General features: G+C 31.7%; 1 protein-coding gene across 2 annotated transcripts in view; it reads left to right on the plus strand.

The window, feature by feature from the left end:
• Positions 1 to 18,894, plus strand: part of LOC123264467 (mannosyl-oligosaccharide alpha-1,2-mannosidase IA-like) — an 82,883-nt gene extending 63,989 nt beyond the window's left edge. Inside the window, exon 3 of one of the 2 annotated variants that reach the window (XM_044727780.1) lies at positions 18,741 to 18,894. In XM_044727780.1, coding sequence (XP_044583715.1) covers positions 18,741 to 18,890 — 150 coding nt within the window. In that variant the 3' untranslated portion in view covers positions 18,891 to 18,894. Of the gene's footprint in view, positions 1 to 13,179; positions 13,240 to 18,740 lie in introns of those variants that run through there. The other variant, XM_044727788.1, reaches the window with a different exon arrangement.
• The last annotated feature ends 1,255 nt before the right edge of the window (positions 18,895 to 20,149 follow it).

Raw genomic sequence — 20,149 nt, forward strand, 5'->3', positions numbered from 1 at the left:
CAACGTGAACATGAAGGCCCTTTTCAAATAGTGGAAGATAGAGCGAAGAGAGTAATAGACAGAGCATAAGGCTTCCACGAATGGCAATGTTAAATGAGTATAAATAAGTTTCAACGCCTCTAGTGGTGATGCCCAGTTAGTTCAGTCATTCCCCTCAAACCGTTGTCAGAGAAATAATAATGATGTGAGGCAAATAATGACAATAGTAAGCGGCCGCTCAAATGCTGAGAGTAATTTTTTTTTCAAGTTTTTTTTGTAAGTTTTTCTTTTTTTTTCAAACTTAAGGAAGTCCTTTCGCTCCAGTTTAGTCACAACAACTATAGTAGTCAATATTCGATAAATTAAAATAAAAAACCCATAAAAATTCCTAAAATTAAAAAATAAATAGTATTCGAGGCATTAATCGTTGAAATTTTTAAAATTAAAAAAAAAAATAGTTAAATACAAAAATTAATTTGACTCTTGTAAATCAGCTGTTAGTAACCTGTCCGTGATTTGGCAACGCTTTATTTCGGTTGTTTACATTTTTATTTGCAAAATATAACCTTAACCATGTTTAACTTTTTGCAGTCAATGTAAATAAATAAATTAATTAAAATTGTTTAGTCACAAAACCATAACATTCTAATATCTCATGGCAGGAATGCTAGTATTTTTTAATTATTGTTTTATTTTTCAATTATGAATTATGAAAATTTGTTAACAATAAATTAACTAATAAGTATGTATGAAAAACATAAGCACGTTAAAGTTTAGTTTGACACCCTATATATTTTATTGCAAAAAATGAAACCTGAATATTTCGAAAACCTTATTTTGAGTTTTTTTTTTACCCCATCTAATCGGTGGTTAATGCCATAATTCGAGAAAGTTGTTAAGGTCTGACTTTCTCGTAAGACTCGGAAAAAATACTAACATTTTTAGAAATTTTTTTTTCAAAAATTTGCTCGGTGAAGTATAAATTAAACTTCACTAGTAGATACATAAGGACTTTAAGTATTAGATAAAAATTAATTTTATGCATAATTTAATATTTTTTATTTAACATTGATGGCGAAAGGACCTCCTTAATTAACTTTGAAAAAATCGATTCCACAAATCGGTCTCAATCGATTCCAAATTTCATGAATCGTTCAAAAAACTGATCGACAAAAGATCAATTTTTAAAATGTTAACTAACTTTTTTTTTTGTAAACAAATCAGTTAAACTTTTAAAAAATCGATTTGACAATGTAAGTATCCAACGATTCAGAATTTCATGAATCGTAAAGATATCCTATCGTGTGATGAACTTTTTTTAAAAAAAATTTTTTAATTTTTTTATAAAAATTGTTAGTAAACTTTAAAAAAAACGATTTCACAATATAGGTATCAATCGAATCCAGATTTCGTGAATCGTAAATATATCATATCATGTGGAGAATGTTTTTAAATAAAATTTTTTCTATTTATTTATAAAAGAAATTAGTTAACATTTTAAAAACCGATGATTTACCTTTAGGTTTTCTTTACGATTCATGAAATTCTGAATCATTGGATATCTACATTGTAAAATCTATATTTTAAAAATTTAACTGATTTGTTTACAAAAAAAAAAGTTAGTTAACATTTTAAAAATCGATCTTTTGTTGATAAGTTATTTGGACGATTCATGAAATTTGGAATCGATTGAGACCGATAGTGTGGAATCGATTTTTTAAAAGCTAATTAAGTCTGAAAAAAAAAAAAAAACTGAAAAAAAAATAAAAAAAATTTTTTTTTTTACATCGAATCTTGTTGCTGGAACAATTTTGTATGGAAAAAAATTTTTTTTTAAATTGTAATCATTTTTTAAGGCAGAAAACCAAAAACCTAAAAATTATAACAATAAATTCAAAAAAATTTTTTTATTGAAAAAAAATCTATGAAAATGTTTATGAAAGTAGGTTTAGAAAACCTAAAAAGCTGTATTCCTTTTATTTTTACAACGACTTTGTAAGAGTGTACTATTATAAAAAAAATTTGTTTTGAATTCAAAAATTTTATGGAACAATTTTGAAATGTACTTGATGTGCGTCATTGTGTACTTAAAATTTTTTTAAGTCTAAATAGATTGATTTCACGAATTTCACAAGAAGTAAAATATTGTGTAACCACGCACACCAAGTTTTTGTTCGGATATTGATTACACTATAATCTGCTTTAATCATGATAATTTTAAAAATTACAGGTTGATAATCATGATAATTTTAAAAATTACAGGTTGCGCCCCGAAGTGTAACCTATCAGTTATGGAAGAAACTACGGAAATAGAAAATATTCATGACGATGTTTACAATTTTGATGAAATCTCAACTGATAATGAGCCCATAAAACCATTTCAACGTAATAAAATATTGAATAAATTAATATCAAATGTAAATTGTGAAACAAGTGATGAAAAAATACCAGAGGTAATAAAAGATAACAAGGAGGACGATAGCAATAATGGATCATCAACAAAATCTTCGAACTATACAAAGTTTCAAAAAATTGTTGAAAAACGAGAATATTATAACGTTGACGTAGGCAAAAGCATAGTAGTTAGTGAACCACTAAGTAACGGAAAAAATTTTGTAAATTGTAAGCTAGTGGAAAATATTATGGAAAACTTATTAATAAATCGCCAATGTTATTGTCCATTTGAATTGATAAGTCAATCTTGCAAATATTCAAGTAATCTTACAGTATACGGACGATGTCTTCACTCGGACCATAATGCAAAATACATGATAGACATAACTGAAGTAGATACGAATATTTTTAAATTTGACTGCTACAGTAGTGCAAACGGCCATCCGGAGTGTCAGAAGAATGTAAGAGAACCAGTAAGCATCAATAATTATCGTTTCGAAATTTTTAACAATGTATACTTCAAAAACTCACCTCAATCGCAATCGCAATTAACGGATCTTGAGGATCTTGGTCAATTATGGTTTCAATCATGCAATGATCCAGATAGTTTTTTGCGTTATTTTAGTCTACCTCTCATGGTCGTAATGTATACGAAAGAGCAGCTCAGAGTTGTTGATCAATCACGGACACCGATTATAATACACCTTGATGCCACTGGAGCACACGTCAGACCGATTAATGGATTGAAAAAGAAACACATTTTTTATTACGGATTAGTGTATCGTGGATCAGTTTCAACAATCCCGTTATGTGAAGTTATTACGTCAGAACATGGTATTGCAAGTATTTCTACGTTTCTAAAACAATATAAAGAATTCGTAATTACAGAAGAAAAAAAGTGGCCATACTTTGATGCAATCGTTACAGATTGGAGTTGGGCATCTATGAATAGCATATTAAAAGAATGGAACAACACCAATATTAATGAATACCTCAACGATGCATACTTGTATTTAACGAAAAGTACTAGCATGCCACGAATGACATTATTACAAAGTTGCTGTGCTCACATTATGAATCGAGTATCAAAAAAAGTAGAAAAAGAATTGCCAGAATTGAAAAATAATTTAGGATTAGTGATGGAATTGATGGCATTGATGATAATGACTCGAAATCTTGAAGAAATGGACAAACTATTTGGATATATCGTGGATATATTTTTTGAAAAAGATAAAACTAAATGTCAGGAATATATTAAAGATTTGATAAAAACTAAGAAAATTGAAAAGGAAGAAACTGTAAAATTATTTGAAGATTTGAAAGATCCATCCGTAGATGATAAAACAGAAATGAGTTGGGAACAATTTTCACGGAAATTTAAGAAAAAATCAAGTATATATGCCATGTCTCCTTTCTACCGACGTTATTATATGATTGTTGAAAAGAAGATAGATAGCCCCGATTCAAAAACAACAGCTAAACATACGAATGGCTTATATTGTCCAGAGTTCATTGACTACTTACTGGTTCAATACCTGGCATACTGTCCATTGTGGACCGCAATGCTGATGGATTTGATAGATCCAGAAATATCGCGAATGTCAAATGTTTATGCAGAATCTCACATGAAAAATTACAAATACGATATTTTGATGGATAAAACAAATTGGCCAATTGGAAAAGTTTGTCGCTTATTGCGCGATCATAACAAGGCTCTTGTACTAGAGAATGCTCTAAGCAAAGTAGAAACGAAGTCAAAACTCAAAGATTCCCATTACGATCTATATCGAAAAACTGAAGCTCATTCTCTAGATGCATTAATATGGGATCGAAAAACTGTAAATGATGATATTCAATCAAAAAAAGTAAGGAAACGAAAAACTCGACATATGGCTGGAAAAAAATTGCAGCAATTAACAGAAACTGAAGAGGAGACAAAAAAGAAGAAAATGCCAAAAATACAAACTGCTGGTGGGACAAGAAATAAAAAGCGAAAGAGATATGCAGCAAATGACTTATCTGTTGATGATTTGAACCACCAGGAATTGCAGTTTTTAAAAAACAGTTTGGTTAATGATGTCAGCTATTACGCCAACACAAAATCCGAAAATATAATAATAGCGTATTATTATCCCACTACCAGAAACTTTATAATACAGAAAGAAATGACATTGAGTGGCAAACAGTTGAGAAGTATACTTTATCGGAATAGACCTCTTGATGCAGAGACTATTGATATATTTGCAGCTATGAACGTTGATCAATGGAATAATATATGTTATTTATCTACAGATTTATCATACACAGTAATGATGAGCAACAAAAGTAATTTCACAACTACAGATCAAATACATTACAAGATAAAAAGTACTTTAGGTGAAACAATTTTTATGCCATATTGTGAAGAAAGCCACTGGATGTTAATTATAATAAATGTCAGTGAAAAATTTATTGAAATATTAGATCCTTACGATCGACAAAATAACTCTACAAAAATACTGAAAGCTTTAGCAAGGTATATAAACAAATGTGATGATGAATCCAGCTTTAAAAAGTTGACAATACAAAACTGGGAAGTAAAAGAACCTCGCGTTCGGCCTCTTCAAAAACTAACTGATAGATTTAACTCGGCAACTTATATAATGTACTACATACAATGTATAGGGCAAAAAATGGAAATGAATCAACAATTCGATCCGCAAACATTTAGAGAAAATATTATACACTCTATAATGTTGCAATCCTCCAATTTGGCTGATAAATGTTTATATTGTTTTCAGAATATTGAAACAGGAATAAACATCGACTGCGATATGTGTCAAAGATCACTTCATCTTAATTGTCAGGAATATGACGAATTGGACACAGAAGGTGAAGAAAAATTGGAGAATAATGAATTTAATACAGGAGATCAAGAAAAATTGAAAAAGAATAAACTGCGTAAGAAATCGAAACAACCCAAGCGTAAAAAACAAAATTATAAATGTAGACTATGTAGACGATATGAATTCGATGATTTGAAGGACCAATGAAAATGGACTAGAAAAATCTGGCGATTATGACAACTCACGATAATTGTTTGAATACAAAGCTTAAGGAAAATTTCAAACTTATGCTAGCAATCGAGCCCATTCCGAAATTCCAGCTCAGTTCATCATTCAAACTTATGGTATTTCCAAACATGGGTATAGAGGAATCTAAGTATCAGAAATAGCATTTCGAGCTCAAATACATATTCAAGCTTAGTTCAACATTCAAGCTCATCAAGCTTCCAAGTTTTGGTATTAGGATTCGAGTTCAGGAATAGGATTTCGAGAAGTACGAATTTGAGCTCTGTTCAACATTCATGTTCATGATGCTTCCGAGCTTAGATATGACGATTCAAGCTCAGGAATAAGATTTCGAGCTCATGTTGAGATTCGAGCTCATACTACTTCCGCGCTACAGTATAAGGATTCGAGCTCAGTTTAACATTTAAGCTCACGTTGCTTCCGAGCTTAGGTATAAGGATTCGAACTCAGGAATAATACTTCAAACTTAGGAATAAGTGTTCAAGTTCAGCATAAGATTCGAATCCAAGTTAAAATTTGAGCTTGTGGAACGTTCGAGATCAGGAATGAATATTAGAAGAAGATAGTTAAACTCTGACTCAAGAAAGATGATGGGGACAGGGAGGGGGGAGGCGGAACACATTCTAATTTAGAATGGCGAAATATCAAGAAGAATGGAGCTTTTTTAAATAATAATTGTCAATCTTAATAAAAATACAATTTACAACAATAGACGATTATAAAATTTTTATTTATAAATGTATAAAAAGTAGATTCACCACAAAGTTGTCGAAATTTTCCCTCTGGCATGATATTTCGTCATCATTAGAAAATACGATAGCCTCCGCGTGGCGTGTTCTGGGCAACGGTATAAGAATTTGAGAAAAAAACACATCAATATAAGTCATTCAACTTCATAAGTTTATCTTTAAGGCGCGACCTTAGCGGATCTTGTTCAAAAATTTGTGAAAGGTGTTCTTTATAATAAGAAATGAATTCCCTGAAAGTTTAAGCTTTTTTTTTTAAATTTCCAAAAATTATAAGATTGTAGCCACCGCATAATGAGTGATCTAATTTTCAGGAAATTCGTTTCTTATTATAAAAAACAATTTCACGAATTGTTATACATGATCTGGAAAAATCGCGCCAAGACAAAATTATTTGATGAAATGACACAAATAGTATTGCAGTTCTCTAAAATTATTATCGAAAAATATAGTGTAAATATATAGATTGAATAAAAAAAGTATAAAAAAAGAACTAATAATTTTTATAATATTCAAATACTTATACCGGCTAATATCGTATAGGGTAGATGTAGAAAATGAAAATAGATAAATAAAGATTTTTAGACTTGAAATTGTAATTCGATTCAACTAACTGAAACACCAATGAAAAAATGATAAATAAAAATACGACAATACCATAACAAGTTATTGCATTCGTTAAATTTAGCAGTTTTATACTTATTGTATAGATGTATATTTTTTTTAATAAAGAAATTTCTCATAAACCTCCAATTGATCTTTGTAACTTTCCTGTCAATTTTTCCTTGTTATAAAAAAGATATACAAATCACACAACAAAAATCAGCGTGAGACTCGTCGCAAGCGAACATTTAGAATTTTTAACAAATATAAGGAGTGGTCATTGCCATTGGATAAGGGCATAAGGGGGTGTTCCGGAAGTCGGAAAGTGTTCCAATTTTTTTTATACCTTCTAGTACCTAAAACATTAATTCTCAGCGAGAATTGGTTTGATCTTTTTCATAGGCACGGAGTAATGAATTTTTTAAGGTTAAGGGTGGGCTTTAGGGGGTGTTCCGGAAGTCCGAGAGGGTTCAAACTTTTTTAATAGTTGTAGGACCCCAAAACAAAAATTCTCAGCGAGAATTGGCTTGATCTTTTCCATAGACACGGAGTAATGAATTTTTAACCGTTAAGGGGGGTATTTATAAGGGCATAAGGGGGTGTTCCGGAAGTCGGAAAGTGTTCTAATTTTTTTTATACCTTCTAGTACCCAAAACATAAATTCTCAGCGAGAATTGGTTTGATCTTTTTCATAGGCACGGAGTAATGAATTTTTTAAGGTTAAGGGTGGGCTTTAGGGGGTGTTCCGGAAGTCCGAGAGGGTTCAAACTTTTTTAATAGTTGTAGGACCCCAAAACGAAAATTCTCAGCGAGAATTGGCTTGATCTTTTTCATAGACACGGAGTAATGAATTTTTTAAAGTTAAGGGTGGGCTTTAGGGGGTGTTCCGGAAGTCCGAGAGGGTTCAAACTTTTTTAATAGTTGTAGGACCCCAAAACATAAATTCTCAGCGAGAATTGGCTTGATCTTTTCCATAGACACGGAGTAATGAATTTTTAACCGTTAAGGGGGGTATTTATAAGGGCATAAGGGGGTGTTCCGGAAGTCGGAAAATGTTCTAATTTTTTGTATACCTTCTAGTACCCAAAACATAAATTCTCAGCGAGAATTGGTTTGATCTTTTTCATAGGCACGGAGTAATGAATTTTTTAAAGTTAAGGGTGGGCTGTAGGGGGTGTTCCGGAAGTCCGAGAGGGTTCAAACTTTTTTAATAGTTGTAGGACCCCAAAACGAAAATTCTCAGCGAGAATTGGTTTGATCTTTTTCATAGACACGGAGTAATGAATTTTTTAAGGTTAAGGGTGGGCTTTAGGGGGTGTTCCGGAAGTCCGAGAGGGTTCAAACTTTTTTAATAGTTGTAGGACCCCAAAACGAAAATTCTCAGCGAGAATTGGCTTGATCTTTTCCATAGACACGGAGTAATGAATTTTTAACCGTTAAGGGGGGTATTTATAAGGGCATAAGGGGGTGTTCCGGAAGTCGGAAAGTGTTCTAATTTTTTTTATACTTTCTAGTACCCAAAACATAAATTCTCAGCGAGAATTGGTTTGATCTTTTTCATAGGCACGGAGTAATGAATTTTTTAAGGTTAAGGGTGGGCTTTAGGGGGTGTTCCGGAAGTCGGAAAATGTTATAATTTTTTTTATACCTTCTAGTACCCAAAACAAAAATTCTCAGCGAGAATTAGCTTGATCTTTTTCATAGACACGGAGTAATGAATTTTTAACCGTTAAGGGGGGTATTTATAAGGGCATAAGGGGGTGTTCCGGAAGTCGGAAAATGTTCTAATTTTTTTTATACCTTCTAGTACCCAAAACATAAATTCTCAGCGAGAATTGGTTTGATCTTTTTCATAGGCACGGAGTAATGAATTTTTTAAGGTTAAGGGTGGGCTTTAGGGGGTGTTCCGGAAGTCCGAGAGGGTTCTAACTTTTTATACCTTCTAGTACTCCAAAACAAAAATTCTCAGCGAGAATTAGCTTGATCTTTTTCCATAGACACGGAGTAATGAATTTTTAACCGTTAAGGGGGTATTTATAAGGGCATAAGGGGGTGTTCCGGAAGTCGGAAAATGTTCTAATTTTTTTTATACCTTCTAGTACCCAAAACATAAATTCTCAGCGAGAATTGGTTTGATCTTTTTCATAGACACGGAGTAATGAATTTTTTAAGGTTAAGGGTGGGCTTTAGGGGGTGTTCCGGAAGTCCGAGAGGGTTCAAACTTTTTTAATAGTTGTAGGACCCCAAAACGAAAATTCTCAGCGAGAATTGGCTTGATCTTTTCCATAGACACGGAGTAATGAATTTTTAACCGTTAAGGGGGGTATTTATAAGGGCATAAGGGGGTGTTCCGGAAGTCGGAAAGTGTTCTAATTTTTTTTATACCTTCTAGTACCCAAAACATAAATTCTCAGCGAGAATTGGTTTGATCTTTTTCATAGGCACGGAGTAATGAATTTTTTAAGGTTAAGGGTGGGCTTTAGGGGGTGTTCCGGAAGTCGGAAAATGTTATAATTTTTTTTATACCTTCTAGTACCCAAAACAAAAATTCTCAGCGAGAATTAGCTTGATCTTTTTCATAGACACGGAGTAATGAATTTTTAACCGTTAAGGGGGGTATTTATAAGGGCATAAGGGGGTGTTCCGGAAGTCGGAAAATGTTCTAATTTTTTTTATACCTTCTAGTACCCAAAACATAAATTCTCAGCGAGAATTGGTTTGATCTTTTTCATAGACACGGAGTAATGAATTTTTTAAGGTTAAGGGTGGGCTTTAGGGGGTGTTCCGGAAGTCCGAGAGGGTTCAAACTTTTTTAATAGTTGTGGGACCCCAAAACGAAAATTCTCAGCGAGAATTGGCTTGATCTTTTTCATAGTCACGGAATTATGAATTTTTTAAAGTTAAGGGTAGTCATTAGGGGATGTTCCGGAAGTCGGAGAGGATTCAAATTTTTTTTATACCTTCGAGACCCCAAAAGAACGTTTTTCAGAAATATTTGGTTTGATCTTTTCAATATTGTGGAAATTATGAATGAAAAACGATTTCGTTTCACGAACGTTCGGAACTTCAGCTACATAAGGATGTCTTGTTCTACGCAATTCATATTTCTAATTTTGACTTGATAAAAATATAAAAAAAAGGTCTGGTTCAAGATATTACGTATTTAAAAAGCTCAATATGAAAACTCGACCTGTGATTTCAATCAATATAAACTAATGTTACCAATTATTATTATTATAATTGAGGTTATAATTGAGGATGGTTTTACTTGTATCACTGTAGAGTGTTTTACAAGGGAGGGTGGGGAATTATTGTCTCTCCACTTTTTTCTCCGCAATATAATCTCTCAACCCACTTTTTTCGTCCCCATCCCCCTGCATGTCGGGATTTTTTCTTTCATGCCCGACACACATGTGCTGCGACTGTGGCCGACTTACGCGTTATAATCAGTACCTGCATTTGCATTACGGTCTTAAATAGTATGGAGGTACTTCTATAATGACATTTTACCTCCATAACTATACGGGAAAACCACAGAAAACCCGACCGGTACAGAGGCTAGCAATGAAACGCACATATTCTTAGTTTATAATCATTGAAAAATATTGGTGGGCGTCGGAATCGAACCCTGGTCCCACTCTTTCGAAATGCAGGTACCGAGCCGATTAGGCTATTGCCAACCTTCCAATTATTATTATTATTGTTATTATTTCTTTATTCATCGACCATGAAGTCGAAACTTTTTGCGGCCGCCCATACAAAAATAATACATAGTATAGCATTTTATGAAAACAATCGGAAGAAAAATAGATGTAAAAATAAAAAATAGAAAGTTTAAATATGTTATTAAAGTCCAAATTATGTTTGAGAAGTTCAATCAACGTAAATCATTCATTGCACCAACGTAATTCATTGCTAAACAACGTCTCTGTATTTTTTATCTATTTAAAACTAATTAATAGCTTAACAATAAAATTTATAATAATTTTTCAAGACGTTAACAAAAATTACACTTTGAATGAACCATGAACTATAAATGTTCGATGATTAGAAAATCACATCGAGATACTTTAATGATTATACGATTATTTGCAATGATCACAATATCATATCATAAGACCATTTATTACAACTTTTACATTGAATCTATGACTTTGAGGACTCTAAGGAAAGTCCATTGCAATACAGACAATGGCAATCATCATTTTTATATATAAAATGTTTTTTTTTTTCAAATTCTCAAAACTCGTAAAAATCGTGGTTTTCCCTCGACGACGTTTTCTGGAAGGAAAGTCTCTAGATTTCGATGGTAATAGCTTTAGTAAAAAAAAATTTTTTTTTATATGATTTTTTAGGGAGGGGACCGTCGTGCCCCAGAAAAAATTTTTTTTTTCGATTTTTTTCAAAATTTCGACTGATTTGTTCAAAGTAGATGACAAATAAATGAATTTGATGGTTTAAAGCCACAAAAAGGAAAAATCGGCTTAAGGGGGCCGTCGTGCCCTAGGCTCCCCTACTCAAGTGAATTTTGAGGAACGATCGGATACGTATCCGACAAAAAACATAGTTCATGGAACTATACAGGTCCGGAACTACCCACCTCTAGTTTAGGTATGGACTTAGCGGGAATTTGCAGGGATGGCTTTTAGGGTCAACCCTCTTCCAAATTTTTCTTTTCGTGTGCAACGAAATTCGTGTGTTCATCTTTAATGCTATTGCTTCATTGCCTTGTTTCTTTTGTTGTAGAAGGCGACTAAAATTGTTCGTAACTGCTATTACCGAAGGTTGTCGATCCTTATCGATCGGCAGTATTGATTACTTTATGTAGTATTTACCCTGCATAGATAGATTTGTGGCAGCAATAATAGTTTATAAATAATTTAATTGATTGGTTTGCTTTTTTCTAAATTGATGTAATGACGCGCCAATGTATTTGTGAAAGTAAGTTTAACGCGCGTGTAGATAATTTACTGGCATCAAATCAGTTAATGTGTTGCATTCGTCAGTTTAGTTGAAATGTTAAGGCACATAATTTCGAGAGTGTATTGCGCTAGTGATATAAACTTAAAACAGACAGCTGTGTATACATATACTTGATACATATATACGTTGAGGTAAAACGAAATTCCCATTCGCTTCACGTCGAGGCTTGATTAGTTCAATTAACTCGAGCGTTTGCACCGCCAACTTTGATAGAGCTTTACGTTTTAAACATATATGTACCTACGTACCTATATGGATGTGTGTGTGTATTTGAAACATTTCTAACAGGCGGTAGATAAAAGCGTTAAATGACGCACGACGATATAATATTAATTTGATGAAATTTTATTGGCATTTTAAATGACGCTAATAAAATGTATACTAAGGGAATGAGTATGAAAATAAATGGAGCTAAAAAAACTAAAATGGTTTGCTTGTCCACCAGTCTATTGCCTTCTTGTGGGTTTAATATATACACTTTACGAGTACAATAGAGTCCAATGTCACTCCTGTGAACCGCGCAAAAGCCACACGCGCGGTAAAATGCTTTCGGCACTTTGGAACGCTTAATAAGATCTCCTGTGCGGTAAATGGTAAACGGCGGTCGGCTTTGTGAGTTACTAGCACAGCTTCAGTCATCCGAAAACCATCGTAAATTACCACCCTTAGTTTAACCACTAGATCTTATTATGATATAAAAGAATTTAAAAACATTTGCATTTTTGTTCGAATAACTATTTTTATTTAAGTTCTCAAGTGTCTATAATCTGCAATACCTTAAATCGTAACCATGGTCTTTGGAAGCAACCTCAGCTAATCCTAAAGTTAAATACCTAACCTAAAATATCGTTGGTTATGGATGGATAATTTATCTGCAATTGAAAGTGGTTAGTTGTGACTGGCGAATTATTACCAGTTGTAAAATCTGATAGTGCAGATTTGTGGTTAACCATTGTGTGACCTCATAAGCAAATTCGTAGTTGAGCGAAAACAATCCATAGATCGTAGCAGTTATATTACAACCTATAACACTATAGGTATACTTGGATTATTGTATACTATATTGTAAGAGTAGTAATGTTTCGTCTGTAGTTCAGATGGGTTTGTTCTCGCTACAACTCTCGGGCTCGGTTGGTAGTAATTGAAGTAACGCTGTGGGTGCTCTTATGCCCTTCTGTATAACAACGCCTTGGTACTTTATCCACCGCAAACTCCGCCGACGGCTTGTTACATAATTATTATAACTTGAAGACGGTATGAGACGTATAGGACTTATATCGAACGATTTTCTTCTCACTAGCAAAAGCACTCTTCTCTCATTTTCTTTCTGTTGTAATGTATTTGCATCTATATCTGTATCTGTCTTTCTCTTCTACATTCTCTTATCTCTTCTCATATTGCAGGCAATGGCATATAGATATTTGCCTTTGCGGGCTACGGAACGATGATACCTCGAGAAAGTTTTAGTACGAACAGGTAAAGTCTATACAGAAGAAGTAAAGGGACTAACAATGAGAAGGGAATCAGCTGAAGAGGGAACGATAGTTCCAGGGTATAGCATGAAAATCTAGAGAACAAGTTAACAAGCCTGAGGGCCAATAACAATAGGGTCGATTGGAAGCCATTTATACTGATAGAGAACGGAAATAACAATCTACAATGGTGTATTTAATTCACGTAACAATCCAAAGTTTACTTGAGAAAAAAAAATATTTTTTTTAGTTTCACATATTCATTGTTGGTGAATTTTGTATCCCTGAAATTACAAGCATTTTATAGGTATTCTTTTATTTTGTTCCTTGTAAATAAATTATGTACCAAAAGTTTGAAGTTTATTTAAATGTTTTAGTTTTATGGCAATTAAGATTTCCTAGTTTTGTATATAAGCAAGGAAATAATTGTGTGTTTGATTAAATGCATTAAAAGATGAAAATTAAAAATACACTAAGTTCAGTAGTTAATTTTTTGACTGTTTTGGCTAGTATACCATGCTAAAATGTTATTTATTATTGCATATGATTACGAAGATTACATATAAATATGATCAGAAAACACATTATCATAATTTAATCTTCCTTACCCACAACGTAGGCCAAGAAAGGATTTAAAAAAATTTTTTTTGTCAACGAAATTTGTGAGGTACTCCATTTTGCCCGTTTCTCCTACACTGTTAAAAATTTCTATAGTATTTTTACTAAAAATGTGTTTTGTAAATTTACTCCACTTTTTATTCCAACTTAATTTAGGAAAATTACGAAACAGTTTTTGTAATTTACTAAACATCTATCGGCAATTTGTTTAACAATATTACAAAACGAGATTGTAATTTTACAAAACAAATTCTATTAAAAATGTTTTGTAAGTTTAGTACTCTGAGAAAAAATATTCAATATATATATATATATATATATATATATATATATATATATATATATATATGTATATATATATATAGGTAGTTGATAGTTGAAATAGTAAAAAAAAATAATTTGATTTGATATTTGTTGTGATTTTATTTTTATGAAGCGCTAATTATATTTTCTGAACTTTGGCACCTCATATAGACCTTAATTTGCTATTTATTAAATATAAAGTGAAAAACGCATTTACCCTACACGGAAAAAAAAATTTCGTTCTGGTAACCTAACTGTAGAGTTACCACAACTATACACAGTTTACTATTCGTTGTAGAGTTACAGTAACATAATGTTATTTAGTTCTGATAACTCAATGTTGTTGAGCTCTCAGAGCTCTACGGGATTATTCTCAGAGCCAAACGGTATAGTTGGGAGCGCCCTGCGTTGCGCAGTAGTAGAGTGCGCTGACATATTTCATAACCTTCTAAAATGACAAACAGAATTATTTTGTTACTCATTCATATTATTAAAAATATATGAGGACAATTAAGTTTTCAGTTTATTTATTTAAGGAAATAGGTTTTTTTTTTTTGTCAAATTGAATTTCGTTAGAACAGTTTTGTATTTGTGGTTTTTCAAGGTTCATTTGCAGTGACTGTTAATTAAATTTATTAGTTGAATATATTGTGATAAGTAATAAGTTATCGGAATACATTCAAAAGATCCCATTTAACACAAAATAAAATTGGTTTTCGTTTATTTATCTTTTCTTGTGCATATACGGTAGTGATTTTATGTCCAATATTTATTAATATAATCAAGAAAATAAGATAATTTTGTGACGACTATAATTTTTATTTGTAATATAAGTTCTATTATTATTTTATTTCTATTATAATACTATTCTTATTTGTCATATACAATTATTGTTGGCAATATAAATTCGTTCTGTCGCATTTATTTATTAAATTATCAATGCTAAATCGTAAAAAAAATTATTAATCAGACTGCCAAAAATTTGTTATAGTCTCAGAACGATCCTGTAGAGTTGTGAGAGGTAAATAACGTTTAGCTCTCAGAGCTCAACGACGTAGAGTTGCAGGAGCCAAACGGTATTGTTATCATAAGATAAATAATAGTTTAATAAAACTAAAAACACGCTTTTTATAGAAAACCAAACTAAAAAATAGAAAATAAATTTTAATAAATTTAAATTAAGAATAGTGTTAAAAATTTCAATAAATATAAATTAATAATAGTGTAAATAAAAAATGTATTTTATTTTAAAAAGCGTGGGGTGCTTTTAAGATATCAAAATGATAATCACTCTACTCATATCTGTCAATAAAATATTTATAACTATTGACACCATGCACCCCACGCTTTTTTTTAAAATAAAATACATTTTTTATTTACACTATTATTAATTAATATTTATTGAAATTTTTAACACTATTCTTAATTTAAATTTATTAAAATTTATTTTCTATTTTTAGTTTGGTTTTCTATAAAAGCGTGTTTTTAGTTTTTAAACTATTATTTATTTTTACTTTTAGTTTGGTTTATTTATAAAAGCGTGATTTTTAGTTGTTTTAAACTTTTATTTTTTGATTATCAAAAATATTCAGGCGCGCAAATTACCCACGGAGAGTTACATACTGACAAACTGACATACAAGTGAAGCTAATATAAAGCGTGTAAAAAACCTACGGAGGAAAACACCTGGTTTCGAAATATAACTTCGGGATGGTCATCAGAGGATTCCGGGTTGATGTACGGGTTTATCTGTGCCATTCCCGATGAAAACCTACGGAGGAAAACACCTGGTTTCGAAATATAACTTCGGGATGGTCATCAGAGGATTCCGGGTTGATGTACGGGTTTATCTGTGCCATTCCCGATGAAAACCTACGGAGGAAAACACCTGGTTTCGAGATATAACTTCGGGATGGTCATCAGAGGATGACTAGGAAGGTCATCACCTGGGTTCTAGGTTGATAATAATCAAAATTTAAATAATATCATTATGGTAGTCTCTTTATGCGAAGGAGAGTTACATACTGACAAACTGACAAACTGACAAACTGACAAACTGACATACAAGTGAAGCTAATAAAAAGCGTGTAAAAACGTTAACCTACTGGAACTTTTTACAACTAACTAACTACTATAGAGTTCCTATAGCAAAATTTTTTTCTCCGTGTAACTAAGAATCGAACATGAGCCACGCACTTGCCAGACCGATACCTAACCCCCTACGCCGTACGACCGATAGTTGATTCAATATCTCATCATTCTTATAAGCTAATTCTACGAGGTAATGGAACATTACGACTTATTTTTACATTATTTGTGTTATTTGATGCTGTTTATTGATGGAAAATAACTAACTTTTACATTATTTATAATCATTAAATATTATAAAAAGAAGAGTCTAACATATACTCGTTCAAATATATCCATCCCGATATTATCATTTGAACGTAATATTAAAATTTATAAAAGATAAATTATGCCTTGAATTTCTTATTTCAAATAAACAACTACACGGAAAGAAAATTGTACGAAAAATTACAATGAAAACATCGTAATTTTTAGTATCGGATATTGCAGTGCCGGACCAGAACTCAAACATCGTAATTTATACGATGCAACATCGTAAATTTCTATCACTCAAATTAAAAAGAAGTTTAGGTCACCGAAAAAATAATTCTGTATCATCCAGGAATCGAACCTGGTGTCCTCTCCGCCTCAAGTCCAAGGTTTATTCCCTCACGCTATCGGAGGGATTAACTAAAGTTTCTGTTCAGTCACATAATAAGACCCTCGATACAGTAGTTGGTTATCTTTCGGTGGTGGCGTCGCAAACTACTAGACTCTGTCTCTCTTTTATTAAAACATATAGTATGCGTCCTTATTCACTTGCTCTTACGGAAAAAAAATTTACTAAATAACATCGTAATTTTCATTAATTCAAATTGTATTCTGTAGACGGCAGCATCGTAAAAATCGAGATACTGAACGTCTAGTCCTGGATTACGATGTTACTATAGTAATTTTTCATAGGATTTTTTTTCCGTGTATATCACTGTTAAAAATTTTTGTAAAATTACAATCATATTACAAAACAAATGATATGTAAAATTACAAATCAGTGTATAGCAATGCAAAATAAAATACAATTCATGTAATTTTCCAACAGCTGTCAGGAAATCTACTAAGATGTATTGTAATTTTACAATCTTCTTGTATAAACCTAACACGTATTGTAATATTACAGAACCGTTAGTCAATTTTTAAGAAAAAGCTTTTTAATTTTGTAAACATTATTTGTGATCTGATTCTGAATTGTATGTAAAATCACATTAAAATATTGTAATTTATATTACAATAATCTCATAAAAAATTTAAAAAGCTTTTTTTTTATTTTTACAATTTTCATTGTAAAATGACACAGTGCAATGTAATGTTACCAGACAATTTCAATTATATTACACGAATTGTAATTCTACTTCACTGTTTTCCAATTTTAAAAACAATGCTTTTCAGTTTTACAAAAATGAGACTGATGTATCAAAAAACAACAATTTCCTTGATATTTATTTTTACTTATTTTTAGCCTATGGTTGTTTATTTGTAATAATAAATTCGAGGCATCATTTATCTTTTATAAATTTTAATATTACGCTCAAACGATCATTTCGAAATCAATATATTTTAAGGAGTATATGTTAGACTTTTATTTTTATAATATTCAATGAATTATAAATAATGTAAAAGTTAGTTATTTTTCATCAATAAACAGCATCAAATAACACAAATAATGTAAATAATAAATAATAAGCCGTAATGCTCAATCACCACATAGGATTAGCTTATAAGAATAATAAGATGTTGAACCACCTATCGGTCGTACGGCGTAGGGCGTTAGGTATCGGTCTGTCAAGCGCGCGGCTCGCGTTCGATTCTTAGTTAGGGTAAATATTATTTTCACTTTATGTCATCAGGGTTGTAAAAATTAGGTCTACGTGAGATGCAAAATCTAGTCAGCGCTTCATAAAAATAAAATGACAACAAATATTAAATCAAATCTTTCTTTTTTATTATTTCAATTGAAGTAAAATTCAAGGAAAGTATTGTAATTTTATAAACTTAGCTAATCTAAAAATATTTGTAAAATTACAAAACCGTTTTGTAAAATTAATAACCTCACAGAGCTATATATGTTTTGTAATATTACTATACCTGTTCGGTGAACAAGGCCCAGTAGCGATTAACTCGCTCTTGGGGGACTCCCAAATTAAAGAGACGCACCTGTCCACCGCTAGTTCCCGCAAAATCGAACCGCCAATGGAAAATCAGCCTCTCGATCACGCCATGGATCGACCACTTTATTGGCTGATCGCTCCTGCTAGACATGCGCAATAGCCTTCTTCCCCAAGTCAACGAGGAAGAAGACGAACTATTATTATTATCTTTCGCTTCCACGCTTTCGTTGCAACAAGTCGCCATTAATTCCGCTTTGCTTTCGCTTATTGTTAATTAACCGCATTTCGCTATTTTTATAATTTAAATTGCTTAAATTAACCGCTAATAATTCGCTTCAGTTTGTTACAGATAAATCGTGTTATTTGTGCATTTATTTCACCGCTTTTACAGTGCCGGCAGAGTGTTCACCCACGTGTCAACCGGCATCGCTTGTGCTACCCACGCTGTGTATTATAAATCCGCTTTTATTTAAACAATCCGCTATTTAACATATTGAATATTAAGTGTATTTATTATAAATAAATTCCTAGTGTTTATTTTGATAATAATTTACGCGTTTTAATTGAGATATCCAGATCCAAACCTGATCCCCGCTTTTTCCGCTCTTTCAGCATTTTACAATACCCGGTTGTATTTTAAATAAATGTTTTGCCTATTAGCTTCCAATACATTTCTTTTAAAATTACAATCGAAATTTTTAACAGTGTAGTCTGAAAATTAGTAAAAATAAATATGAAGGACATTGTTGTTTTTTGATACATCGGTCTACATCAACAAGTAGACGCTATTATGGTTCAAATTTATATTTTTTTTTAAATAAATATTGTGTCTTATAAAATCAATATCTATTTACCATATTTAATATTAAATATTTAATTTTTTTGCTCACTTATCAGTGTCAATAAATATTCATGATTTTTTTTTGGCGATGCCTGGAGGGACATTGGGTAGAGCATTAAGCACTGTCACTCGGCGAGTGAATAGGTCGTGACGTTAAAATTTTCCAAACAGAGCTAAAGTAAGCATGGAAAATCCTTCACCCTTCTGAAGCACCCGTCACTGTCCATTACATTTACTGTGAAGTAAAATTCACTTGCTTGACGTCGGTTTGACATTGACAAATGCCGTTTAATATCAATTGTCAAGGGTTTTTAGTTTTATTATAACATTAAGGCATTATTCATTGTGTATCAATGTAATATTAATTTGTCTAAATTATTAAAAAGTATCGTCTCTTTGATCCTGTGATAAATTAATATGTATTTCGCATCAAAACTTGGAATCAAATCTCGAGTAAGAAAAATTAGGATTTCAGATATGCAATAAGATTTTATTTGATTACACAACCCTACAGTAGTTAACTTGATTATTTACCGGTTATTAAAGGATTGTTAGTACGTTTAATATCAGATAAAGAACGCACACTTTGTCACATTGACGAGCTTATGACTGGTAACCAGCGGGTTTTCGTGATTGTTATCTCTTTCATCATGCTCTGGAATAAAGTGTTTTACCTCTATCATATACGGGCACATACATGACATACATACACTGTTAAAAATTTCTATAGTATTTTTACTAAAAATGTGTTGGAAGTTTTTACGCACCACAATATAGTAATTATAATACACAGTTTTGTAAATTTACTCCACTTTTTATTCCAACTCAATTTAGGAAAATTACGAAACAATTTTTGTAATTTACTAAACATCTATCGGCAATTTGTTTAACAATATTACAATACGAG

The sequence above is a fragment of the Cotesia glomerata genome, linkage group LG1, assembly GCF_020080835.1.
Source record: "Cotesia glomerata isolate CgM1 linkage group LG1, MPM_Cglom_v2.3, whole genome shotgun sequence".
Taxonomy (NCBI): domain Eukaryota; kingdom Metazoa; phylum Arthropoda; class Insecta; order Hymenoptera; family Braconidae; genus Cotesia; species Cotesia glomerata.